Genomic DNA, 27,789 nt, shown 5'->3' with positions numbered 1-27,789 from the left:
AAAAAAGTTAGCATGCTAACAGTTAGCATTAATGACGTATCAAAAACAAACGTCAATGAGGCTTATACTTGCAAAACTTAGCTAAAACAAGTTAGCATGCTAACAATTAGCATTAATGAAGCATCAAAATATGAGTCTATAAGGGTTATACCTGCCAAATTAGTTCAAAACAAGTTAGCATGTTAACAGTTACCATTAATGACATAACAAAAACAAACGTCAATGAGGCTTATACTTGCAAAACTTGGCTAAAAAAAAAGTTACAGAAAATATGCAAAATATGCATCTATGAGGCTTATACCTGCCAAATTAGTTTAATAAAGCGTCAAAATATGCATTTATGAGGCTTATACCTGCCAAATTGGCTAAAAAAAAAGGTTAGCATGCTAACAGTTAGCATTAATGACGTATCAAAAACAAACGTCAATGAGGCTTATACTTGCAAAACTTAGCTAAAACAAGTTAGCATGCTAAAAATTAGCATTAATGAAGCATCAAAATATGAGTCTATAAGGGTTATACCTGCCAAATTAGTTCAAAACAAGTTAGCATGTTAACAGTTAGCATTCATGGAGCGTCAAAATATGTGTGTATGACGTAACAAAATTAGATATTAGTTATTAATGCTAACAATTAGCATTAATGAAGCATCAAAATATGAGTCTATAAGGGTTATACCTGCCAAATTAGTTCAAAAAAAGTTAGCATGTTAACAGTTAGCATTCATGGAGCGTCAAAATATGTGTCTATGACGTAACAAAATTAGTTATTAGTTATTAATGCTAACAATTAGCATTAATGAAGCATCAAAATATGAGTCTATAAGGGTTATACCTGCCAAATTAGTTCACAAAAAGTTAGCATGTTAACAGTTAGCATTCATGGAGCGTCAAAATATGTGTCTATGACGTAACAAAATTAGTTATTAATGCTAACAATTAGCATTAATGAAGCATCAAAATATGAGTCTATAAGGGTTATACCTGCCAAATTAGTTCAAAACAAGTTAGCATGTTAACAGTTAGCATTCATGGAGCGTCAAAATATGTGTCTATGACGTAACAAAATTAGTTATTAGTTATTAATGCTAACAATTAGCATTAATGAAGCATCAAAATATGAGTCTATAAGGGTTATACCTGCCAAATTAGTTCACAAAAAGTTAGCATGTTAACAGTTAGCATTCATGGAGCGTCAAAATATGTGTCTATGACGTAACAAAATTAGTTATTAGTTATTAATGCTAATAGTTAGCATTAATGACAAACATCAATGAGACTTATATTTGCTAAACGTAGCTAAAAAAGTTAGCATGCTAAAAGTTAGCATCAAAACATACATCAATGAGGTTTATACCTGCACAAGTCAGCCACAAAAACTAGTATCAAACCTGGCACAGCCGCCGCTCGCCCGGATGGTGGCGAGGCCGCTCAGCGTCTCGGAGAAGTGGGAGTAGACGGGCGAGAGCGTGACGCTGCACAGGCGCTTCAGCTCCCTGGAGGTGTGGCGGTAGAAGCGCTGCGTGCGCTGGTAGAGCAGCGCCAGAGGGGGCAGGGCCAGGAGCAGCCAGGGCAGGCCGTAGCTCATCACCACCAGCGTGCCCAGCAGGCCCGACATGTTGGCCAGCAGGATGTTGAGGATGAAGGGCAGGCTGTCGTCCACGCCGTACACGTCCGACGAGAAGCGGTTGAGGATGCGGCCCAGCGGGGTGGTGTCGAAGAAGGTCACCGTCGCCTGGGGGGTGGCGGGGCATCAAGCCTCGTGAGGCGAACATGCATTTTGGACGCACCTTGAGGACCCGCTGGAGGAGTCTGTTGTGAATGACGGCGGCGGCGCGGACGGCGCCGTAGGCGAAGAGGAAGGCTCTGAGGGCGGTGAAGACGGTGTTGGCCACCGCCATGCAGCCGTAGACCGTCAGGTAGAACTGCACCTCGCCGCTCAGGTTGGCCGACCTGCAGGGGGCGACTCGACATTAGGATGCTGATGAGACTGGCGTGCTAACAAGCGTCTCCTCACATCAGGCGTCCGGCTGACAGGAGCAGCAGGTGAGGCGTGGCGAGGACGCCCGAGGGGTGAGTGGTGTTCTTCAGCTCCGAGATCCAGTGAGACAACCACCAGTCCGACACGTTCTTGGAGGCTGAATCCCAAACACAGTGAAGAGTTATTATTCCACTTCCAAAATATACGTCTATGAGGCTTGAACCTGCCATTTTAGCAACAAAAAAAAGGTTAGCATGCTAACAGTAAACATTAATGAAGTATCAAAACATACACCAACGAGGCTTATACCTGCGAAAACTAGCTAAAAAAAAACCTAGCATGCTAACAGTAAACATTAATTTAGTATCAAAACATATGCCAATGAGGCTTATACCTGCAAAACTAGCTAAAACAAACCTAGCACGCTAACAGTAAACATTAATTTAGTATCAAAACATACGCCAATGAGGCTTATACCTGCAAAACTAGCTAAAACAAACCTAGCACGCTAACAGTAAACATTAATTAAGTATCAAAACATATGCCAATGAGGCTTATACCTGCAAAAAACTAGCTAAAAAAACCTAGCATGCTAACAGTAAACAATGAAGTATCAAAATATACGCCAATGAGGCTTAGACCTGCAAAAACTAGCTAAAAAAACCTAGCATGCTAACAGTAAACAATGAAGTATCAAAACATACGCCAATGAGGCTTATACCTGCAAAAACTAGCATGCCAACAGTAAACAATGAAGTATCAAAATATATACGCCAATGAGGCTTAGACCTGCAAAAACTAGCTTTAAAAACCTAGCATGCTAACAGTAAACATTAATTTAGTATCAAAACATATGCCAATGAGGCTTATACCTGCAAAAACTAGCTAAAAAAAAACTAGCATGCTAATAGTAGACATTAAGTATCAAAACATATGCCAATGAGGCTTATACATGCAAAACTAGCTAAAAAAAACTAGCATGCTGACAGTAAACATTAATTAAGTATCAAAACATATGCCTATGAGGCTTATACATGCAAAACTAGCTAAGAAAAACTAGCATGCTAACAGTAAACAATGAAGTATCAAAAAATACGCCAATGAGGCTTATACCTGCAAAAACTAGCTAAAAAAAACTAGCATGCTAACAGTAAACATTAAGTATCAAAACATATGCCAATTAGGCTTATACATACAAAAACTAGCTAAAAAAAACCTAGCATGCTAACAGTAAACATTCATTTAGTATCAAAACATACGCCAATGAGGCTTAGCCCTGCAAAAACTAGCTAAAAAAACCTAGCATGCTAACAGTAAACAATGAAGTATCAAAACATACACCAATGAGGCTTATACTTGCAAAAAATAGCTAAAAAAAACAACTAGCATGCTAACAGTAAACAATGAAGTATCAAAACATACGCCAATGAGGCTTATACCCGCAAACAACTAGCTAAAAAAAACTAGCATGCTAACAGTAAACATTAAGCATCAAAACATATGCCAATTAGGCTTATACCTGCAAAAACTAGCTAAAGAAAACTAGCATGCTAACAGTAAACATTAATTTAGTATCAAAACATATGCCAATGAAGCTTATACCAGCAAAACTAGCTAAAAAAAACCTAGCACGCTAACAGTAAACATTAATTTAGTATCAAAACATACGCCAATGAGGCTTAGACCTGCAAAAACTATCTAAAAAAACCTAGCATGCTAACAGTAAACAATGAAGTATCAAAACATACGCCAATGAGGCTTATACTTGCAAAAAATAGCTAAAGAAAACTAGCATGCTAACAGTAAACAATGAAGTATCAAAATATATGCCAATTAGGCTTATAGATACAAAAAACTAGCTAAAAAAAACTAGCATGCCAACAGTAAACAATGAAGTATCATAACATACGCCAATGAGGCTTATACCTGCAAAAAACTAGCTAAAAAAACCTAGCATGCTAACAGTAAACATTAGTTAAGTATCAAAACATATGCCAATTAGGCTTATACCTGCAAAAACTAGCTAAAAAAAACCTAGCATGCTAATAGTAAACATTAATTAAGTATCAAAACATATGCCAATGAGGCTTATACCTGCAAAACTAGCTAAAAAAAAACTAGCATGCTAACAGTAAACATTAATTTAGTATCAAAACATACGCCAATGACGCTTAAACCTGCAAAAACTAGCTAAAAAAACCTAGCATGCTAACAGTAAACAATGAAGTATCAAAACATACGCCAGTGAGGCTTATACCTGCAAAAACTAGCTAAAAAAACCTAGCATGCTAACAGTAAACATTAATTTAGTATCAAAACATACGCCGATGAGGCTTAGACCTGCAAAAACTAGCTAAAAAAACCTAGCATGCTAACAGTAAACAATGAAGTATCAAAACATACGCCAATGAGGCTTATACTTGCAAAAAATAGCTAAAAAAAAACTAGCATGCTAACAGTAAACAATGAAGTATCAAAATATACGCCAATGAGGCTTATACCTGCAAAAACTAGCTAAAAAAACCTAGCATACTAACAGTAAACATTAAGTATCAAAACATATGCCAATGAGGCTTATACCTGCAAAAAACTAGCTAAAAAACCTAGCATGCTAACAGTAAACAATGAAGTATCAAAACATACGCCAATGAGGCTTAGACCTGCAAAAACTAGCTAAAAAAACCTAGCATGCTAACAGTAAACAATGAAGTATCAAAACATACGCCAATGAGGCTTATACCTGCAAAACATAGCTAAAAAAAACTAGCATGCCAACAGTAAACAATGAAGTATCATAACATACGCCAATGAGGCTTATACCTGCAAAAAACTAGCTAAAAAAACCTAGCATGCTAACAGTAAACATTAATTAAGTATCAAAACATATGCCAATTAGGCTTATACCTGCAAAAACTAGCTAAAAAAAACCTAGCATGCTAATAGTAAACATTAATTAAGTATCAAAACATACGCCAATGAAGCTTAGACCTGCAAAAACTAGCTAAAAAAAACCCTAGCATGCTAGCAGTAAACATTAATTAAGTATCAAAACATATGCCAATTAGGCTTAGACCTGCAAAAACTAGCTAAAAAAACCTAGCATGTTAACAGTAAACATTAATTTAGTATCAAAACATACGCCAATGAAGCTTAGACCTGCAAAAACTAGCTAAAAAAACCTAGCATGCTAACACTAAACAATGAAGTATCAAAACATACGCTAATGAGGCTTATACCTGCAAAAACTAGCTAAAAAAACCTAGCATGCTAACAGTAAACAATGAAGTATCAAAATATACGCTAATGAGACTTATACCTGCAAAAAACTAGCTAAAAAAACCTAGCATGCTAACAGTAAACAATGAAGTATCAAAACATACGCCAATGAGGCTTATACCTGCAAAAAACTAGCTAAAAAAACCTAGCATGCTAACAGTAAACATTAATTAAGTATCAAAACATATGCCAATTAGGCTTATACCTGCAAAATTAGCTTAAAAAAAAAACCTAGCATGCTAACGATTAACATGCATCAAGTAACAAAATACATGACTTTTAAGTGTTGACCTGCAAAATTTGCAAAAAAAAGAGGTAGCATTAATTAAATATCAAAACATATGTATACAAGGCTTATGCCTGCAAAATCAGTTTAAAAAAAACTAGCATGCTAACAGTTAACATGCATCAAGTAACAAAATATGAGGACTCTTTGGTGTTCACCTGCAAAATTTGCCCAAAAGAGTTAGCATGCTAACAGTTAGCATTAATAAAGCATCAAAACATACGTCTATGAGACTTGTATCTTGCAAAATTATCCCCTAAAAAACAAAAAACTAGCCTGCTAACAGTTACCACGCATCAAGTAACAAAATGTATGACTCCTAGGTTTTGAATGGCAAAGTTAGCTAAAAAAGTTAGCAAGCTAACAGTTCGTATTAATGTTACGTCTATGAGTCTTGTACCTGCCAAGTTAGCAACAAAAAAGGTTAGCATGCTAACAGTAAACATTAATGAAAAATCAAAACATACGCCAATGAGGCTTAGACCTGCAAAAACTAGCTTAAAAAAACTAGCATGCTAACAGTAAACATTAATGAAAAATCAAAACATACGCCAATGAGGCTTAGACCGGCAAAAACTGGCTTAAAAAAACTAGCATGCTAACGATTAGCATGCATCAAGTAACAAAATATATGACTAAGTGTTGACCTGCAAAATTTGCCAAAAAAAACGTTAGCATTAGTTAAATACCAAAACATATGTATACGAGGCTTATGCCTGCAAAATCAGTTTTAGAAAACTAGCATGCTAACAGTAAACATTAATGAAAAATCAAACCATACGCCAATGAGGCTTAGACCTGCAAAAACTAGCTTTAAAAAACTAGCATGCTAACGATTAGCATGCATCAAGTAACAAAATATATGACTAAGTGTTGACCTGCAAAATTTGCCAAAAAAAACGTTAGCATTAGTTAAATACCAAAACATATGTACACGAGGCTTATGCCTGCAAAATCAGTTTTAGAAAACTAGCATGCTAACAGTTAGCATGCATCAAGTAACAAAATATATGACTTTTAAGTGTTGACCTGAAAAATTTGCCAAAAAAAACGTTAGCATTAGTTAAATACCAAAACATATGTATACGAGGCTTATGCCTGCAAAATCAGTTTTAGAAAACTAGCATGCTAACAGTAAACATTAATGAAAAATCAAAACATACGCCAATGAGGCTTAGACCTGCAAAAACTAGCTTTAAAAAACTAGCATGCTAACGATTAGCATGCATCAAGTAACAAAATATATGACTAAGTGTTGACCTGCAAAATTTGCCAAAAAAAACGTTAGCATTAGTTAAATACCAAAACATATGTATACGAGGCTTATGCCTGCAAAATCAGTTTTAGAAAACTAGCATGCTAACAGTAAACATTAATGAAAAATCAAAACATACGCCAATGAGGCTTAGACCTGCAAAAACTAGCTTAAAAAAATTAGCATGCAAACGATTAGCATGCATCAAGTAACAAAATATATGACTAAGTGTTGACCTGCAAAATTTCCCCAAAAAAACGTTAGCATTAGTTAAATACCAAAACATATGTATACGAGGCTTATGCCTGCAAAATCAGTTTTAGAAAACTAGCATGCTAACAGTTAGCATGCATCAAGTAACAAAATGTATGACTCCTAGGTTACGAATGGCAAAGTTAGCTAAAAAAATTAGCAAGCTAACAGTTCGTATTAATGTTACGTCTATGAGTCTTGTACCTGCCAAGTTAGCAACAAAAAAGGTTAGCATGCTAACAGTAAACATTAATGAAAAATCAAAACATACGCCAATGAGGCGTATACCTGCAAAAACTAGCTTTAAAAAACTAGCATGCTAACGATTAGCATGCATCAAGTTACAAAATATATGACTTTTCAGTGTTGACCTGCAAAATTTGCCAAAAAAAACGTTAGCATTAGTTAAATACCAAAACATATGTATACGAGGCTTATGCCTGCAAAATCAGTTTTAGAAAACTAGCATGCTAACAGTAAACATTAATGAAAAATCAAAACATACGCCAATGAGGCTTAGACCTGCAAAAACTAGCTTAAAAAAACTAGCATGCTAACGATTAGCATGCATCAAGTAACAAAATATATGACTAAGTGTTGACCTGCAAAATTTGCCAAAAAAAATGTTAGCATTAGTTAAATACCAAAACATATGTATACAAGGCTTATGCCTGCAAAATCAGTTTAAAAAAACTAGCATGCTAACAGTTAGCATGCATCAAGTAACAAAATATATGAGGACTCTTTGTTCACCTCAAAAGAGTTAGCATGCTAACAGTTAGCATTAATAAAGCATCAAAACATACGTCTATGAGACTTGTATCTTGCAAAATTATCCCTTAAAAAACAAAAAACTAGCCTAACAGTTACCATGCATCAAGTAACAAAATGTATGACTCCTAGGTTTTGAATGGCAAAGTTAGCTAAAAAAGTTAGCAAGCTAACAGTTCGTATTAATGTTACGTCTATGAGTCTTGTACCTGCCAAATTAGCAACAAAAAAAGGTTAGCATGCTAATAGTAAACATTAATGAAGTATCAAAACATACGCCAATGAGGCTTAGACCTGCAAAAACTAGCATGCTAACGATTAGCATGCATCAAGTAACAAAATATATGACTAAGTGTTGACCTGCAAAATTTGCCAAAAAAACGTTAGCATTAGTTAAATACCAAAACATATGTATACGAGGCTTATGCCTGCAAAATCAGTTTTAGAAAACTAGCATGCTAACAGTTAGCATGCATCAAGTAACAAAATGTATGACTCCTAGGTTACGAATGGCAAAGTTAGCTAAAAAAATTAGCAAGCTAACAGTTCGTATTAATGTTACGTCTATGAGTCTTGTACCTGCCAAGTTAGCAACAAAAAAAGGCTAGTATGCTAACAGTAAACATTAATGAAGTATCAAAACATACGCCAATGAGGCTTATACCTGCAAAAACTAGCTTAAAAAAACTAGCACGCTAACAGTAAACATTAATGAAAAATCAAAACATACGCCAATGAGGCTTAGACCTGCAAAAACTAGCTTAAAAAAACTAGCATGCTATCAATTAGCATGCATCAAGTAACAAAATATATGACTAAGTGTTGACCTGCAAAATGTGCCAAAAAAAACGTTAGCATTAGTTAAATACCAAAACATATGTATACGAGGCTTATGCCTGCAAAATCAGTTTTAGAAAACTAGCATGCTAACAGTTAGCATGCATCAATTAACAAAATATATGACTAAGTGTTGACCTGCAAAATTTGCCAAAAAAAACGTTAGCATTAGTTAAATACCAAAACATATGTATACGAGGCTTATGCCTGCAAAATCAGTTTTAGAAAACTAGCATGCTAACAGTTAGCATGCATCAAGTAACAAAATATATGACTTTTAAGTGTTGACCTGCAAAATTTGCCAAAAAAAACGTTAGCATTAGTTAAATACCAAAACATATGTATACGAGGCTTATGCCTGCAAAATCAGTTTTAGAAAACTAGCATGCTAACAGTTAGCATGCATCAATTAACAAAATATATGACTAAGTGTTGACCTGCAAAATTTGCCAAAAAAAACGTTAGCATTAGTTAAATACCAAAACATATGTATACGAGGCTTATGCCTGCAAAATCAGTTTTAGAAAACTAGCATGCTAACAGTTAGCATGCATCAAGTAACAAAATATATGACTTTTAAGTGTTGACCTGCAAAATTTGCCAAAAAAAACGTTAGCATTAGTTAAATACCAAAACATATGTATACGAGGCTTATGCCTGCAAAATCAGTTTTAGAAAACTAGCATGCTAACAGTTAGCATGCATCAAGTAACAAAATATATGACTTTTAAGTGTTGACCTGCAAAATTTGCCAAAAAAAACGTTAGCATTATTTAAATATAGAAAAGTAGTGGAAAGAGAAGTGTAAAATAGATTGCTGCAATGTGTCAGGTGACCACCAGGAGGCGTTCCTACACACCTTGCATCGCCAGCAGGGACAGCAAAATGGACGTGGCCAAGGCTCCGCCCACTGCGGTCCAGTAGGTCCGGTAGACCTTCCACGCCAGGCCGCCCGCCTGCTTCTGCTCCGCCCCCGAATGGTCGTCATGGCGACCGTCGTCAGCACGCAGCTCCTCCTGCCCCTCCTCGCTAAGGCCATCGGCCAGACATGACGGCTCCTTGCCTTTTTCTTTGGCTTTCAGCTCCTCCTCCTCCTCCTGCTGCTGCTTGGGCGCCGCTTCTATCAGAGGGAGGATCTCTGCCGGGGAGCCTGGAGTGGACAAGAGGTCAACATCGTGGTCCTCACCAGGTGGACTCGTCCTCACCCGTCTTGACGACGGTCCCCTCAGCCATGAGGACCACCTGGTCGGCTCCCTCCGCCAGCTCGGCGCGGTGCGTGCAGAGGACCCGGGTCTTCCCGCCCAGCAGGCCCATGATGCATCGCTGCATGAGGTGGCGGGCCACGTGCGCGTCCACCGCCGCTAGAGGGTCGTCCAGGAGGTAGATGTCTTTGTCCTGCAATCATCCAATCAGAGCACGCTGTTCCAGGTGGTGGCCACTGATTGGCTCGTCATGTTTATCTTGTCAAGATGGCACCGAATTTAGTACATGAAGGTCCCAGATTTAGTCCAAAGAGCACACAACAATAATTTTAATAGATTACAGTGGGAAGAGAAGTCACATGGTCTCGTTTATTTAAACCTGGCATCAATTCTGTGCTGTCGCACCTCCCCTTTATCTCTAAAATCCTCCAAAAAAATATTGTTGCACAGCGGCTAAATGAATATTTAACGTGTAACAATTGTTCTGAACCCTTTGATTTTCACACTTTGCACTATTTTCTTACACTTCACTAAACATTTCTTACATATTCATGATTTTTGCACTTTCATTTTAAGAGCTTCTTGTTAAGTGTTTCATGTGATTTTACTATTTTGTTTACATTGTTTGTTTTCTATGCTTGTGTTGACATTTCCTTTGTCTTGATAGCTGAGGGATTATAATCAGAGGAAGTTACCTCCTATTTACCTGCCGCTTAACTACCGGCTGGTGTCGCACCTCCCCTTTATCTCGAAAATCCTCCAAAAAAAAATAGTTGCACAGCGGCTAAATGAATACTTAACGTGTAACAATTGTTGTCAACCCTTTCAGTCGGCTTTCATTTTCACACTATTTTTACACCTCATTAAACATTTCTTAAATATTCTTGATTTTTGCACTTTCATTTTAAGAGCTTATTGTTAAGTGTTTCATGAGATTTTACTATTTTGTTTACATTGTTTGTTTTCTATGCTTGTGTTGACATTTCCTTTGTCTTGATAGCTGAGGGATTATAATCAGAGGAAGTTACCTCGATTTACCTGCCGCTTAACTACCGGCTGGTGTCGCACCTCCCCTTTATCTCGAAAATCCTCCAAAAAAATTGTTGCACAGCGGCTAAATGAATACTTAACGTGTAACAATTGTTGTGAACCCTTTCAGTCGGCTTTCATTTTCACACTATTTTTACACTTCATTAAACATTTCTAACACATTTTGGATTTTTGCACCTTCATTTTAAGAGTTTATTGTTAAGTGTTTCATGTGATTTTACTATTTTGTTTGTTTTCCATGCTTGTGTTGACATTTCCTTTCCCTTTTGCCTTGATAGCTGAGGGATTATAATCAGAGGAAGTTACCTCTATTTACCTGCCGCTTAACTACCGGCTGGTATCGCACCTCCCCTTTATCTCTAAAATCCTCAAAAAAAATTGTTGCACAGCGGCTAAATGAATACTTAACATGTAACAATTGTTGTCAACCCTTTCAGTCGGCTTTCATTTTCACACTATTTTTACACCTCATTAAACATTTCTTAAATATTCTTGATTTTTGCACTTTCATTTTAAGAGCTTATTGTTAAGTGTTTCATGTGATTTTACTATTTTGTTTACATTGTTTGTTTTCTATGCTTGTGTTGACATTTCCTTTCTGTCTTGATAGTTGAGGGATTATAATCAGAGGAAGTTACCTCTATTTACCTGCTGCTTAACTACCGGCTGGTGTCGCACCTCCCCTTTATATCTAAAATCCTCAAAACAAATTGTTGCACAGCGGCTAAATGAATACTTAACATGTAACAATTGTTGTGAACCCTTTCAGTTGGCTTTCATTTTCACACTATTTTTACACCTCATTAAACATTTCTTACATATTCTTGATTTTTGCACTTTCATTTTAAGATCTTATAGTTAAGTGTTTCATGTGATTTTACTATTTTGTTTACATTGTTTGTTTTCTATGCATGTGTTGACATTTCCTTTCTGCCTTGATAGCTGAGGGATTATAATCAGAGGAAGTTACCTCTATTTACCTGCCGCTTAACTACCGGCTGGTGTCGCACCTCCCCTTTATCTCTAAAATCTTCCAAAAAAATTGTTGCACAGCGGCTGAATGAATATTTAACGTGTAACAATTGTTGTGAACCCTTTCAGTCGGCTTTCATTTTCACACTTTGCACTATTTTCTTACACTTCACTAAACATTTCTTACATATTCATGATTTTCGCACCTTCATTTTAAGATCTTATTGTTAAGTGTTTCATGTGATTTAACTATTTTGTTACATTGTTTGTTTTCCATGCTTGTGTTGACATTTCCTTTCCCTTTTGCCTTGATAGCTGAGGGATTATAATCAGAGGAAGTTACCTCTATTTACCTGCCGCTTAACTACCGGCTGGTGTCGCACCTCCCCTTTATCTCTAAAATCCTCAAAAAAAATTGTTGCACAGCGGCTAAATGAATACTTAACATGTAACAATTGTTGTCAACCCTTTCAGTCGGCTTTCATTTTCACACTATTTTTACACTTCATTAAACATTTCTTACACATTTTGGATTTTTGCACCTTCATTTTAAGAGCTTATTGTTAAGTGTTTTATGTGATTTTACTATTTTGTTTACATTGTTTGTTTTCTATGCATGTGTTGACATTTCCTTTCTGCCTTAATAGCTGAGGGATTATAATCAGAGGAAGTTACCTCCTATTTACCTGCCGCTTAACTACCAGCTGGTGTCGCACCTATCCTTAATCTCTAAAATCCTCAAAAAAAATTGTTGCACAGCGGCTAAATGAATACTTAACATGTAACAATTGTTGTCAACCCTTTCAGTCGGCTTTCATTTTCACACTATTTTTACACTTCATTAAACATTTCTTACACATTTTGGATTTTTGCACCTTCATTTTAGGAGCTTATTGTTAAGTGTTTTATGTGATTTTACTATTTTGTTTACATTGTTTTCCATGCTTGTGTTGACATTTACTTTCCTTTCTGCCTTAATAGCTGAGGGATTATAATCAGAGGAAGTTACCTCTATTTACCTGCCGCTTAACTACCAGCTGGTGTCGCACCTCCCCTTTATCTCGAAAATCCTCAAAAAAAATTGTTTGTTTTCCATGTTTGTGTTGACATTTCTGCCTTGATAGCTGAGGGATTATAATCAGAGGAAGTTACCTGTATTTACCTGCCGCTTAACTACCGGCTGGTGTCGCACCTCCCCTTTATCTCTAAAATCCTCAAAAAAAATTGTTTGTTTTCCATGTTTGTGTTGACATTTCTGCCTTGATAGCCGAGGGATTATAATCCGAGGAAGGTTAAATATTTTCTCCTGCTCTTTATTTTCCATGGCTCATAAAAACATCAATAATTATCAGTATGGAGCGATATCAAACACTGGTATCGTGAGACAGTTTTCAGCACTCACCATGTAAACAGCTCTGGCGAGGGCCAGTCGGGCCTTCTGACCTCCACTCAAAGTGACGCCGTTCTCTCCCACTTCCGTGCGGTCGCCATGCTGCAGAATCTGACATGGATGAGGAGAACTGGCGTGAAACGGAAGCGACGGCAGACGCGGCGGCGCGACATCACGTACCCTGAGGTCGTCTGACAGAGCGCAGGCTTCGATCACTTCCTGGTAGAAGGCGGCGTCGTGGTCCTTCCCAAACAAGATGTTGTCCCGTACGGACGCGTGCTGGATCCACGGCTCCTGCGACGCCAGACCGAAACCGGACTGGCGGTCCGCGACGTACACCACGCCGCTGTGCCTGCGCGTCAGCCAGCGGTTAACTTCCACGCCTTGCTTTGGCGGGCGTCGTACGAGGTTCTGCTTTTACCTGCAGAGTTCTCCCGTGAGAGCAGCCAGCAGGGAACTCTTCCCGCATCCCACCTTGCCCACCACCACCATCAGCGAGCCCTGAAGCCCACAAAATAGTCCCAAGTTCATCAACATGCGGAAGAAATCCAATGCGAGTCAAGATCTGCGAAGACAGGGGTGTGGAAAGTGCGGCCCGGGGGGCCAATTGCAACCTGCAGATCATTTTCTAACCCTATTTTTCGGACTATAAAAGGTGCACTTTTTAAAATCCTTTTATATTTTCTCAAAAACCGACAGTGAAGTCATTTTATTTGGCACGTGGTGTAATGATAAGTCTAACCAGTAGATGGCAGTCACACATAAAAGATATGTGTGAACTGCAGGTTGAAGCGTATTCAATAAATGACGCAAGCAAGTACCCGTAAGCAAGCAACACCGAAACTTTTGACGTTTCATTGCAAATGTCAAACTCAAGGCCCGGGGGCCAGATGTGGCCCGCCACTTCATTAGGGCCCGCATGGCCCATTGTATAAGGACTCCCAAAGGGAGTCCTTATACAATGGGACATAAGGACCTATTGAATTTGTAAGGTTTTATTATTATTATTATACCGGCCGCCTCTTTGAGCACTAATTTGACCCACTTAACATGCTTCAAAACTCACCATATTTGACCCACACATCAGGACCTGCGAAAATTGTCTTTTAATGAAAAAACCGAACCCCAAAACTCAAAATTGCGCTCTAGCGCCCCCTAGGAAAAAAAACTAGACTGCCTGTAACTCCCACTAGGAAGGTCGGAAAGACATGAAACTCTCTATGTAGGTCTGACTTAGACCTAGATTTCATAATTGTACATCCTTGGGCAGAAATCAACAGGAAGTTGGCAATTCCCCCTTCAAGACAAAAAAAGTACTAAAAACAGTCACTTTTGCCTCTTTGAGCTGTAATTTGACCCCCTTAACATGCTTTAAAACTCACCGAACTGAACACACACACATCAGGACTGGCAAAAATTGTGATCTAATAAAAAAACCTAACCCCAAATCTCAAAATTGTGCTCTAGCGCAATTTTTTTAATGAAACGCACAAAAAACTGCTCCTCGGATGAAAAAACTGACAAAACTGCCTGTAACTCTCCCTGGGAAGGTCGGAGAGACATGAAACAAAAACCTCTATGTAGGTCTCACTTAGACCTACATTCCATAAATTGACAACCCCCAGCAAAAATCAACAGGAAGTTTGCTATTCCCCCTTCAAAACAATTGTTTTGTAAAAAACGGTCACCTTCCTTCAAAAACTATCTCCTCTGAGCGCGTTTGTCGTTTCGGCTTCAAACTAACACAGGAGAGAGATTAAACCCTTGTGTATAAAATAACAGAACAGCGTTTTAATACCTGCTCCGGTTTTGATTTTATGACCCTTCAAAGACCCGCTGCGCTGATGCTGCTGCGCTGCTGTTTTTTTAAGATGGCTGCTTAAAAGCAGGAAGCACCAACGTGCCCACACAATGCAGACAAGGTAGGTACACTAGACAAAAGTCTTGGGACACTTCAGACTAAAAGTAGACAAAAGTATTGGGACACTTAGGACTAGCACCTGCCAAATACGCGGGCCCGACCAATGCTGCTTGCAGCTTTAATTTTATTTGGCCCTCGAAAGCCTAGAAATAATATGTACTGTAACTTTTCTTACTAAATGTATTATTTCTTTCTATTTCGGGAGAAGAAAAAAAAAGTACTCTATGTAATCGCAAATTATGTTAACTTCAATATTGTCTAATTATGCAGAAATATATGATCAAACATTCAAACCATTTTTAAATAGAAATAAATACTAATAATTATTTCAAAGCATGTTATCCATCAATAGATTTCATGGTAAAATTGTGAAATTTACTGTGGTTTTTACAGCATTTTTCTCTGAATAAAAAAAACAAAACAGTAATTTTTTTACTGTAATAAACTGTGGTGCTGTTTTTGGCATTTACAGTAATAAACCGAAAAATCCTACAGTTGTTGATTTGCAGTAAAAAAAAAAAAAAACAACTAACAAACTGGCAGCTCAGGTGGCAAAATTTTACTGTAAAATTGCAGTTTTTTTTATTAACAGTAAAAAAACAAATGTAAATCTTACAGTAAAATTCTGGCAACTGACCTGCCTTTTTTTATACCATAAAAACAGCAGTACTGTTTTTCCCATTTAGAGTAATATACACCACATTTAGAGGTGAAATTATTGCAACTTACCATATTTTTTTTAACATTTTAGTTAAAAAAAATCTACTAATAAAATGCATTAAAAAATTGCGTAACACTAGTATTCACCGTTAGACGCGGCCCTCTGGGGCCAAACATAACTGCCATGTGGCCCTCAGTGACAACCACTCTGACACCTCTTATATAGAACATTACACACGGCGCTCCAAAAACGTTTTAGTACGACTTTGGTAAGCTATGAAGTCTAGTCTGAGCATTACGGCTACCATAGTCAGGCGTACTGTGCTTCGACATATGGTATTATTACAGTGTATAATAAGCTATAATCATATTTGCATGTTAGTTACACATATTAGAAAATGCATCCAGTAACAAACGTGTCCGCATCATTCAACTTACTGCTACCATTGTTCTCTGACTCATTTCACACCTCTCGATAATACAAGTATGGTTCTTGCGGATATCGCACTTGGTCAATATCGGTTCTGGACAATAGTAAAAACAAGCTGTGGTTGGACCCTGTCTGCCTCAAAATGGCATCTGAACGTGTAAATGTCGACGTACCTTTCTTATTTGTAGATTGAGGTTGTGCAGCAGTAGACTGCCGGCGGTGGCGCCGTGGTCTCCTTCCGGGTCCCGGTGCCAGCTGAACGTGCCCTGACTCAACAGCACCGCCGTGTGGTCGTCTTTAGGTGACACTGCCATCACAGAATGTCAATCAGTATCGAACCGATTTGTGTGGAAAAGCAAATGCCTTCACTGACACTTTATTGATTTTTGTGTCGATATTGTCACACTCCCCACTCACCATAATGACATTATTCCCAGTCTGTGGAACGCTCTCCCTGACCATCTGAGGGCACCACAGACTGTGGATGCTTTTAAAAAAGGCTTAAAAACCCTTCTTTTTTTTTAAAAAAAAGCCTTTTTTTAGATATATGCATACTAGTTTTAGCTATTTGGCTGTTCTAGTTTTTATTTTTTTTAAATTTTTTATTATCTTTACATTTTTCTTTTTTTTAATACACTGTAGCACTTTGAGGTTGTTTACTCAATGTAAAGTGCTTTTTACAAATAAAATAAAATTCTGATCAAATTTGCCGCCATCTTGTGGACACTGAGTAAATCAGGTCAACGTCCCGAAGGTCGGCATCCCAGCGAGACTGGAAATATTATGCAAGTGTTTGTTTTATTGTTAGTTTGTATGTTTACTAATGCTATAGTGTCACAATAAAGCTACATCTGTTTAGCACTCGGCTTTTCTAAAACTTATTGCTCATCCTCTTTGTGTTCGGGCTCAAAAATATACAGTTCCGGGTCATAATTCTTCCCAAAGTAATCGTTGTTGGCTCTCACAAAGTCTGCTTGATTAGCATTGTTGTTGATAGGGAAGGGATCTGTGGTTCCTCCTCTACGTCACTGATCATATTTATTTACTCGCCAACTTTGCAAGTCTTTAGGTGTCATAAATCAGACAAATTTGATAACACCTTCAATATAGAGGCAACTTGTTTTTCCACTCTACTGGTAATTTAAGCATGACAAGATGATATTTGCAAAACTTTGCTCACCCACCATAAACTGAGTGGAAACACTACTTTTCGCTGCTATGCTAAGCTGTAACAACACACTGCTGCGCGCGCACAACACTCAGGGTAGTGCGCAATTAATTCTGACCGGGGCAACACAGGTAGCCTACTTTAGTTCCGTTGTGTAGTTCCATTGTAGCGTCCTCAAAAATCCAAACATTTTAAAAGCAAGAATTTAAGTTTATGCATATTTTAAATAAAGGTAACGTTCATAGGTTTTTAAGACCTTTCAAAATTATATTTAACACCTTTTATGAGATTTTAAGAGGAGAATTTTTGACACTACCTTTACCTTTTTTTAAACATTTTTACCCTAACCCTAATCTTAACCCTAACCCTAATTTTAACCCTAACCCTAACCCTAACCCTAAAATAAATGTTAATTGTTAAAATTGTTTAAAAAAAATTAAAAATTTAAAAATTGTTTTAAAAAATTTAAAAAAAATTTAAAAAATTTAAAAATTTTTTTAAAAAAATGTAAAAATTTAATTTTTTTTTAAATTTTAAAATTTTAGAAAAATTAAAAAAAATAAAAAATAAATTTAAAAACATTTTTAAAAAATTTAAAAAAATTTAAAATAATTTTTAACCTTGAAAATCATGTTTTAACTTAAAACTTTTTTTTTTAATTTTTAAAATTTTTCTGATTTTTTTTAATTTTTGTAAAATTTTTAAAATTTTTATTTTTATTTTTTTAAATTAAAAAAAAAAATTAATTAAAAAAAAAAAAAAAATTTAAAAAAAATTTTTTAAATTTTTTTTTTTTTAAATTTAAATTTTTAAATGTTTTTTTAATTTTTTTAATTTTTTTTTAAAACAATTTAAAACAATTTTTAAATTTTTAATTTTTTCTAAACAATTTTAACAATTAACATTTGGGTTAGGGTTAAGGTTAGGGTTAGGGTTAGGGTTAAGATTAGGGTAAGGGTAAAAATGTTTAAAAAAAAATATATATATATATATATTTTTTTAATTTAAAAAAAAAATAATTAAATTTAAAAATTTTTTTTTTTTTTTTTTTAACTTTTTTTAACTTTTTAAAAAACATTTTTACCTTAACCCTAACCCTAATCTTAACCCTAACCCTACCCAAATCTTAACCCTAACCCTAACCCTAAAATAAATGTTAATTGTTAAAATTGTTTTAAAAAATTAAAAACATTTAAAATTGTTTTAAATTGTTTTTAAAAATAAAAAAAAATAAAAAAATAATTATAAATAAAAAGCAAGAATTTAAGTTTATGCATATTTTAAATAAAGGTAACGTTCATAGGTTTTTAAGACCTTTCAAAATTATATTTAACACCTTTTATGAGATTTTAAGAGGAGAATTTTTGACACTACTTTTACCTTTTTTTAAACATTTTTACCCTAACCCTAATCTTAACCCTAACCCTAATCTTAACCCTAACCCTAACCCTAACCCTAAAATAAATGTTAATTGTTAAAATTGTTTAAAAAAAATTTAAAATTTAAAAATTGTTTTAAAAAATTTAATTTTTTTTTAAAAAAATGTAAAAAATTTAAAAAAAAAATGTATAAATTTAATTTTTTTTTAAATTTTAAAATTTTTAAAAAAAATTTAAAAAAAAAAAAAAAAATTTAAAACATTTTTAAAAAATTAAAAAAAATTAAAAAAAAATTTTAACCTTGAAAATCATGTTTTAACTTAAAACTATTTTTTTTAATTTTTAAAATTTTTCTGATTTTTTTTTAATTTTTGTAAAATTTTTAAAATTTTTATTTTTTTAAATTAAAAAAAAAAAATTAATTTAAAAAAAAAAAAAAAAAATTTTTTTTAAATTTTAAATATTTTTTTAAAAAAAATTTAAATTTTTTTTTTTAAAAATTTACATTTTTAAATGTTTTTTTAATTTTTTTAATTTTTTTTTAAAACAATTTAAAACAATTTTTAAATTTTTAATTTTTTTTAAACAATTTTAACAATTAACATTTATTTTAGGGTTAGGGTTAAGGTTAGGGTTAAGATTAGGGTTAGGGTAAAAATGTTTTAAAAAAATATATATATATATATTTTTTTTTTTTTAATTTAAAAAAAAAATAATTAAATTAAAAAAAATTTTTTTTTTTTTTTTTTTTTAACTTTTTTTAACTTTTTAAAAAACATTTTTACCCTAACCCTAACCCTAATCTTAACCCTAACCCTACCCAAATCTTAACCCTAACCCTAACCTTAACCCTAAAATAAATGTTAATTGTTAAAATTGTTTTAAAAAATTAAAAACATTTAAAATTGTTTTAAATTGTTTTAAAAAATAAAAAAATTTAAAAAAAGTTATATAACTTTATAAAAAGTTTCTCGTGCGCACGAAATACATGTCTAAAAAATAAATAATAAATAAAATAATATATATATATATATATATATAAATAATTGTTTTGTTAGTTTTTTTAGACATGTATCACGTGCGCACAAGAAACTGTCTAAGTTTTTTTTAATTTTTGTAAATTTTTTTAAATTTGTGTAATTTTATTTTTATTTTTTATAATTAAAAAAAAAAAAAAAATTTAATTTTTTTTTTAATTAATTAAAAAAAAAAAAATTTTTAACTTTTTTTTACCATTTAAAAAAAAAAATGTTACCCTAACCCTAATCTTAACCCTAGCCCTAACCCTAACCCAAATCTTAACCCTAACCCTAACCCTAACCCTAAAATAAATGTTAATTGTTAAAATTGTTTAAAAAAAATTAAAAATGTAAAAATTGTTTTAAAAAATTTAAAAAAAAATTAAAAAAATTTAAAAAAATTTTAAAAAAAATGTAAAAATTTAATTTTTTTTTTAATTTTAACATTTTTGAAAAATTAAAAAAAAAATGTAAAAACATTTTTAAAAAATTTAAAAAAATTAAAAATAATTTTTAACCGTGAAAATCATGATTTAACTTAAAACTTTTTTTTTTAATTTTTAAAATTTTTCTGATTTTTTTTAATTTTTGTAAAATTTTTATTTTTATTTTTTTTAATTTAAAAAAAAAGAATTAATTTAAAAAAATTTTTTTATTTTTTTAAAAAAAAATTTAAATTTTTTTTTTTAAAAATTTAAATTTTTAAATGTTTTTTTAATTTTTTTTTTAAAACAATTTAAAACAATTTTTAAATTTTAAATTTTTTTTAAACAATTTTAACAATTAACATTTATTTTAGGGTTAGGGTTAAGGTTAGGGTTAGGGTTAGGGTTAAGATTAGGGTTAGGGTAAAAATGTTTAAAAAAAAAAAAAATATATATATATTTTTTTAATTTAAAAAAAAAATAATTACATTTAAAAAAATTTTTTTTTTTTTTTTTTAAACTTTTTTTAACTTTTTAAAAAACATTTTTACCCTAACCCTAACCCTAATCTTAACCCTAACCCTACCCAAATCTTAACCCTAACTCTAACCCTAAAATAAATGTTAATTGTTAAAATTGTTTTAAAAAATTAAAAACATTTAAAATTGTTTTAAATTGTTTTAAAAAATTAAAAATAAATAAAAAAAAGTAAAAAAATAATTAAAAAATTAAAAAAATTCTAAATTAAAAAAACACATTTTTTTTATAACTTTATAAAAAGTTTCTCGTGCGCACGAAATACATGTCTAAAAAATAAAAAATAAATAAAATAATATATATATATATATATATATAAATAATTGTTTTGTTAGTTTTTTTAGACATGTATCACGTGCGCACAAGAAACTGTCTAAGTTTTTTTTAATTTTTGTAAAAATTTTTAAATGTGTAATTTTTTTTTAATTTTTTATAATTAAAAAAAAAAAAAAAAAGTAATTTTTTTTTTTAAATTAAATTTTTTTTAAATTTTCTTTAACTTTTTTTTACCTTTTAAAAAAAAAAAATGTTACCCTAACCCTAACCCTAATCTTAACCCTAGCCCTAACCCTAACCCAAATCTTAACCCTAACCCTAACCCTAACCCTAAAATAAATGTTAATTGTTAAAATTGTTTAAAAAAAATTAAAAATTTAAAAATTGTTTTAAAAAATTTAAATTTTAAAAAAATTTTTTTTTTTTTTTTTTAAATTTTAAAATTTTTGAAAATTAAAAAAAAAAAAATAATAATAATTTAAAAACATTTTTAAAAAATTTAAAAAAATTAAAAATAATTTTTAACCTTGAAAATCATGTTTTAACTTAAAACTTTTTTTTTTAATTTTTAAAAATTTTCTGATTTTTTTTTAATTTTTGTAAAATTTTAAAAAAAATTATTTTTATTTTTTTTAATTAAAAAAAAAAATAATTTAAAAAAAAAAAAAAAATTTTTAATTTTTTAAATTTTTTTAAAAATTTTTTAAATTTTTAAATGTTTTTTTAATTTTTTTTTAAAACAATTTAAAACAATTTTTAAATTTTTAATTTTTTTTAAACAATTTTAACAATTAACATTTATTTTAGGGTTAGGGTTAAGGTTAGGGTTAGGGTTAGGGTAAAGATTAGGGTTAGGGTAAAAATGTTTAAAAAAAATATATATATATATATATTTTTTTAATTTAAAAAAAAAATAATTAAATAAAAATTTTTTTTTTTTTTTTTTTTAACTTTTTTTAACTTTTTAAAAAACATTTTTATCCTAACCCTAACCCTAATCTTAACCCTAACCCTACCCAAATCTTAACCCTAACCCTAACCTTAACCCTAACCCTAAAATAAATGTTAATTGTTAAAATTGTTTAAAAAAATTAAAAACATTTAAAATTGTTTTAAATTGTTTTAAAAAATAAAAAAAAATTAAAAAAAAGTTAAAAAATAATTAAAAAATTAAAAAAAATTCTAAATTAAAAAAACACATTTTTTTTATAACTTTATAAAAAGTTTCTCGTGCGCACGAAATACATGTCTAAAAAATAAAAAATAAATAAAATAATATATATATATATATATATATATATATAAATAATTGTTTTGTTAGTTTTTTAGACATGTATCACGTGCGCACAAGAAACTGTCTAAGTTTTTTTTAATTTTTGTAAAATTTTTTAAATTTGTGTAATTTTTTTAAAAAATTTTATAATTAAAAAAAAAAAAAATAAATAAAAAAAAATTTAAATTAATTTTTTTTAATTTTTTTTTTACCTTTTTAAAAAAAAAAATGTTACCCTAACCCTAATCTTAACCCTAGCCCTAACCCTAACCCAAATCTTAACCCTAACCCTAACCCTAACCCTAAAATAAATGTTAATTGTTAAAATTGTTTAAAAAAATTTAAAAAATTTAAAATTGTTTTAAATTGTTTTAAAAAATAAAAAAATAAATAAAAAATGTTTAAAAAAATTAAAAAAATAAAAATATATATTCCCCCAGTTTTTGATTCATTATATATATATATATATATATATAAGGATATTTTTTATATAAGGTATTTTTCATTCATTAGTACCGCAATACTATACTAGTACCGGTATACCGTGCAACCCTACTCATGAATGATCAGTATTGATGCAGAAAATACTGCCATGGCCACGCCTCTATGTGATGTCAGCAAGAAGCCATGCCTACCTAACGCGTAGTACGCCTGAAGATCCTGATTGGTCAGTTTGAAGAAGCGCTGGATTCTCTCCAGCGACACCTTGGCTTCCAGGATGCCGTTAAGCACCCACGGGAAAGCGTTGAGTGGAACGATCAGCATTCCTACCAGAGCCAGCGTGGTGAACACCTGGAGGGGCGGAGTCAACGCATTGTTTGAAAATTTAGAGCCCCGCCTCCAGGCCATCGCACTGCGAGGGTGGCTACCTTGGGGGCGGTCAGCTGGTGTCCCAGCAGCACGTAGGTGAGGAAGGTGAGGATGGAGATGACCACGGGGAGGGCGGCCCAGGTGTACACACACATGGCGTCCAGGTACTTGAGGGCCTTGAGGTGCGTCAGTTCTCCCTGGCGATACTCGGACACCTTCTGAGTGAAGTGGGCCTCCCAGCTGTAGAACTTGATGACCCGGATCCCGAAGAGGATCTCCGTCATCAACTGGGGAAACAAAGGCTTCATTATTGCAGTTGTACGCGTGTGTAGTAGAGGGGTGAATCTTTGGCCACCTAACGAGTCCATCACATTCTCACTCCTGGGTGATGATTCCATTTAGAATCCATTCCCAATACCACACCATTCTGGAAACAAACCGATTGTCGCAATGTATTGTTTGGTATAATAAATTATATAATACTTTTAATTAATAAATTAATAAAATAAGTTATAATAATTAATACAACTTTTGCAGGGAGATGGGCCTAAAAACTTAATTTAAAAAATTGATTATCATACATACACATATATACAATATATACATACATATATATATATATATATATATATATATATATATATACATATATATATATATATATATATATATATATATATATATATATATATATATATATATATATATATATTAGAGAGAGAGAGAGAGAGAGTGGTGTCACCCACATCTGCGGTCCTCTCCAAGGTTTCTCTTAGTCATTCTCATTGACATCCCACTGGGTTGTGAGTTTTTCCTTGCCCTTATGTGGGATCTGAACCGAGGATGTCGTTGTGGTTTGTGCAGCCCTTTGAGACACTTGTGATTTAGGGCTGTATAAATAAACATTGATTGATTGATTAATTATATACACACATACATATATATATATATATATATATATATATATATATATATATATATATATATATATATATACACATATATATATATATAAGTGAAGTGAAGTGAAGTGAATTATATTTATATAGCGCTTTTCTCTAGTGACTCAAAGTGCTTTACATAGTGAAATCCAATATCTAAGTTACATTTAAACCAGTGTGGGTAGCACTGGGAGCAGTTGGGTAAAGTGTCTTGCCCAAGGACACAACAGCAGTGACTAGGATGGCGGAAGCGGGGATCGAACCTGCAACCCTCAAGTTGCTGGCACGGCTGCTCTACCAACCGAGCTATACCGCCCCGTGTATGTATATATATATATATATATACATACACACACACACACATTATATATAAACATAATATATACAGAATATACACATATATACATCCATCCATCCATCCATCCATCTTCTTCCGCTTATCCGAGGTCGGGTCAGCCTAAGCTGGGAAGCCCAGACTTCCCTCTCCCCAGCCACTTCGTCCAGCTCCTCCCGGGGGATCCCGAGGCGTTCCCAGGCCAGCCGGGAGACATAGTCTTCCCAACGTGTCCTGGGTCTTCCTCGTGGCCTCCTACCGGTCGGACGTGCCCTAAACAACTCCCTAGGGAGGCGCTCGGGTGGCATCCTGACTAGATGCCCGAACCACCTCATCTGGCTCCTCTCCATGTGGAGGAGCAGCGGCTTTACTTTGAGCTCCCCCCGGATGACAGAGCTTCTCACCCTATCTCTAAGGGAGAGCCCCGCTACCCGGCGGAGGAAACTCATTTCGGCCGCTTGTACCCGTGATCTTGTCCTTTCGGTCATAACCCAAAGCTCATGACCATAGGTGAGGATGGGAACGTAGATCGACCGGTAAATTGAGAGCTTTGCCTTCCGGCTCAGCTCCTTCTTCACCACAACGGATCGATACAGCGTCCGCATTACTGAAGACGCCGCACAGATCCGCCTGTCGATCTCACGATCCACTCTTCCCTCACTCGTGAACAAGACTCATACATGTGTATACATATATACATGTATAAATAAAAATACATATATAAACATATATACAGTATATACAGTATATATATATATATATATATATATATATATATATATATATATAAATACATATGTAGTATATATATATATATATATATATATATATATATATATATATATATATACATACATACATATGTAAATGTGCTATACAACTATAGGCCATTAACATATATACATATAAATATATTCAGAAACATATAAATACAGTGTGTATGTATATATATATATATATATATATATATATATATATATATATATATATATATATATATATATTATTATTAATCACATACTGAAATGATCAAATTATTAAATATTAAAATTTACTTTAAAAAAAAAAAAACACAGGTATGTATCTATTTTTAATTATAACTAAAAAAATAAACTTGTAAAAATATTTAAAGATTTAAAAAATTAAGATTTGTTTTTTATTTCAACATTAAAGAATTTTCACCCCAAAAATTATATGTAAAACATTCATTAATGAATAAATACAAATCCAATTAAAACTCATTAATGGCACTATTTAAAAATGAAATTAAAATAATTTCCACCCCCAAAAATTAAATGTAAAACATTCATTAATAAATAAATCCAAATCCAATTAAAACTCATTAATGGCACATTTAAATCCATCCATCCATCCATTTTCTACTGCTTGTCCCTTTTTTGAGGGGTCGCGGGGGGTGCTGGAGCCTATCTCAGCTGCATTCGGGCGGAAGGCGGGGTACACCCTGGACAAGTCACCACCTCATCGCAGGGCCAACACAGATAGACAGACAACATTTGAAATGTCTTAAATAGAACAGTTTCATTATTAACACTCAAACAAGTTCCACAGTCATTATATCAAAATGTGTAATGCGCCTCACCTTGACCCGGCTGTCCTTGTACCTCATCATGTCCTGGTTGTTGCTCTGGATGCGAGAGGCCAGGAACTTGTTGAAGGGGACCAGCAGCAGCGCCACACCCAGCCCGCTCAGGAAGGCCACGCCCACTTGCGTGTAGAGCAGGTAGAGGACGAGGGCCAGCTGGAAGGGGAGACTCCATAGTTCATGGAAGCTGTTGAAGAAGTTGACCACGCGGTCCGTGTCCGTGCTCATCAGGTTCACCACCTCCCCGAGGGAGAAGCGGGCCAGGCCGGCACCGCCGACCCGCAGCGCTTTGCTGTAGACGGCCGACACGAGAGCGGTGCGGGCGGACAGCGCCACCTTGGAGACCTGGAAGGCGAAGATGTTCTGGAGGACGGAGCACAGGAGCGTGCTAGCGAAGAGGGCGGCGGCGCACCAGGCGCCCGTGCTGACCGGAGCGCCCTGGTCCTCCATGAAGCTGACGAGGACGTTGAGGAGGAGCGGCCCGGAGAACCTCAGCAGGTTCACGCTCAGTTTCAACACGCCCAGAAGGTAATAGCGCGCTCCAAAGGCCGTGTGTAGAACCCGGAGCAGGCTCACGTCGCCCTCCAGCTCCAGTGGTTCCTCCGGAGAGTGAAGACCGCCACTGCCACCCTGGACCGGGCGGGGCCACTGATCCCGCACGGGGAGCAACGCCGCCCCCCTGTGACACGTGACCCAGCTGTGCTGGAAGTGTCGGCGAATGACGCTGGTGCGCAGGCTGCGGGGGAGGTGGTAAACGTCAGCCGGTCGCCGCAGCTCGCCCCGCTGCCCTCGCCTGAGGAGTGGGGTCAGCCACAGGTAGAGGAGGCGGGAGACACAACCGCTGCCGTCCTCTGCCACCATCTCGCCGGTGTCCGGCTCGGCGTCCTCCGGAATGAGAGGCTGTCCATCCACATCTTGGATGTTCCCTGCGTCCGCCTCGCCCACGCAGGGACACGCCACGCCCAAAAGATAGAGAAGGACCAGGAACGCCCGTGTGGAGGCCAGCACCAATCGTGTCAAGTGGAGCGGTTTGGACGGGGTCAGGTAGTCCTCCCGGTTGGCCAGGTAGAACATCAAGGTGAGAACAGCGTGTGGAACGCAGAGAAGGACCGAGGCAGGGAGCGGCGAGGGGCCACGCGTCCTCCGGAAAGCCCACGTCCGCCGGAGCGTCGCCACGGCGCCGACGTGCACCAGCCAGGCCAGTACGGCGCTGGCGTCGGCCAGGAGGTCCAGGTACATGTCCGCCTGCTGGGCCACGCCCACCACGGCGGCATCAGCGGCGAAGAGCAGCGCCGCCAGCACCGTCGAAACCAGGCGCAGATTCCAGCCGCCAGAGGAAGATGTCTGCAGGCGGCCGCCGCTGCAACATGACAAATATTCATTATTTGATACCACATTTATACATCTTCAATTGTTTATTATTTGATACATTTATATATCTTCTAATTGTTTATTATTTGATACTACATTTATACATCTTCAGTTGTTTATTATTTGATACATTTATACATCTTCAATTGTTTATTATTTGATACATTTATACATCTTCTATTGTTTATTATTTGATACATTTATACATCTTCAATTGTTTATTATTTGATACATTTATATATCTTCTAATTGTTTATTATTTGATACTACATTTTTACATCTTCAATTGTTTATTATTTGATACATTTATATATCTTCTAATTGTTTATTTGATACTACATTTATACATCTTCAGTTGTTTATTATTTGAT

General features: G+C 34.5%; 1 protein-coding gene across 1 annotated transcript in view; it reads right to left on the bottom strand.

Moving 5' to 3' along the window:
- Positions 1-27,789, bottom strand: part of abcc10 (ATP-binding cassette, sub-family C (CFTR/MRP), member 10) — a 56,247-nt gene that overhangs the window by 18,267 nt on the left and 10,191 nt on the right. The window contains exons 3-14 of the mRNA XM_061984349.1: positions 26,045-27,407; positions 23,229-23,456; positions 22,995-23,151; positions 16,456-16,589; positions 13,693-13,772; positions 13,452-13,623; positions 13,284-13,382; positions 9,863-10,052; positions 9,517-9,807; positions 2,017-2,137; positions 1,790-1,952; positions 1,391-1,734 (exon numbers count right to left, since the gene is read on the bottom strand). Of these exons, the coding sequence (XP_061840333.1) occupies positions 1,391-1,734; positions 1,790-1,952; positions 2,017-2,137; positions 9,517-9,807; positions 9,863-10,052; positions 13,284-13,382; positions 13,452-13,623; positions 13,693-13,772; positions 16,456-16,589; positions 22,995-23,151; positions 23,229-23,456; positions 26,045-27,407 (3,342 nt within the window). The remainder of the gene's footprint in view (positions 1-1,390; positions 1,735-1,789; positions 1,953-2,016; positions 2,138-9,516; positions 9,808-9,862; positions 10,053-13,283; positions 13,383-13,451; positions 13,624-13,692; positions 13,773-16,455; positions 16,590-22,994; positions 23,152-23,228; positions 23,457-26,044; positions 27,408-27,789) is intronic.

This window comes from Nerophis lumbriciformis, linkage group LG25 (assembly GCF_033978685.3).
Source record: "Nerophis lumbriciformis linkage group LG25, RoL_Nlum_v2.1, whole genome shotgun sequence".
In the NCBI taxonomy this organism is placed as follows: Eukaryota; Metazoa; Chordata; class Actinopteri; order Syngnathiformes; family Syngnathidae; genus Nerophis; species Nerophis lumbriciformis.
This window is presented reverse-complemented; position numbering and strand designations above follow the sequence as displayed.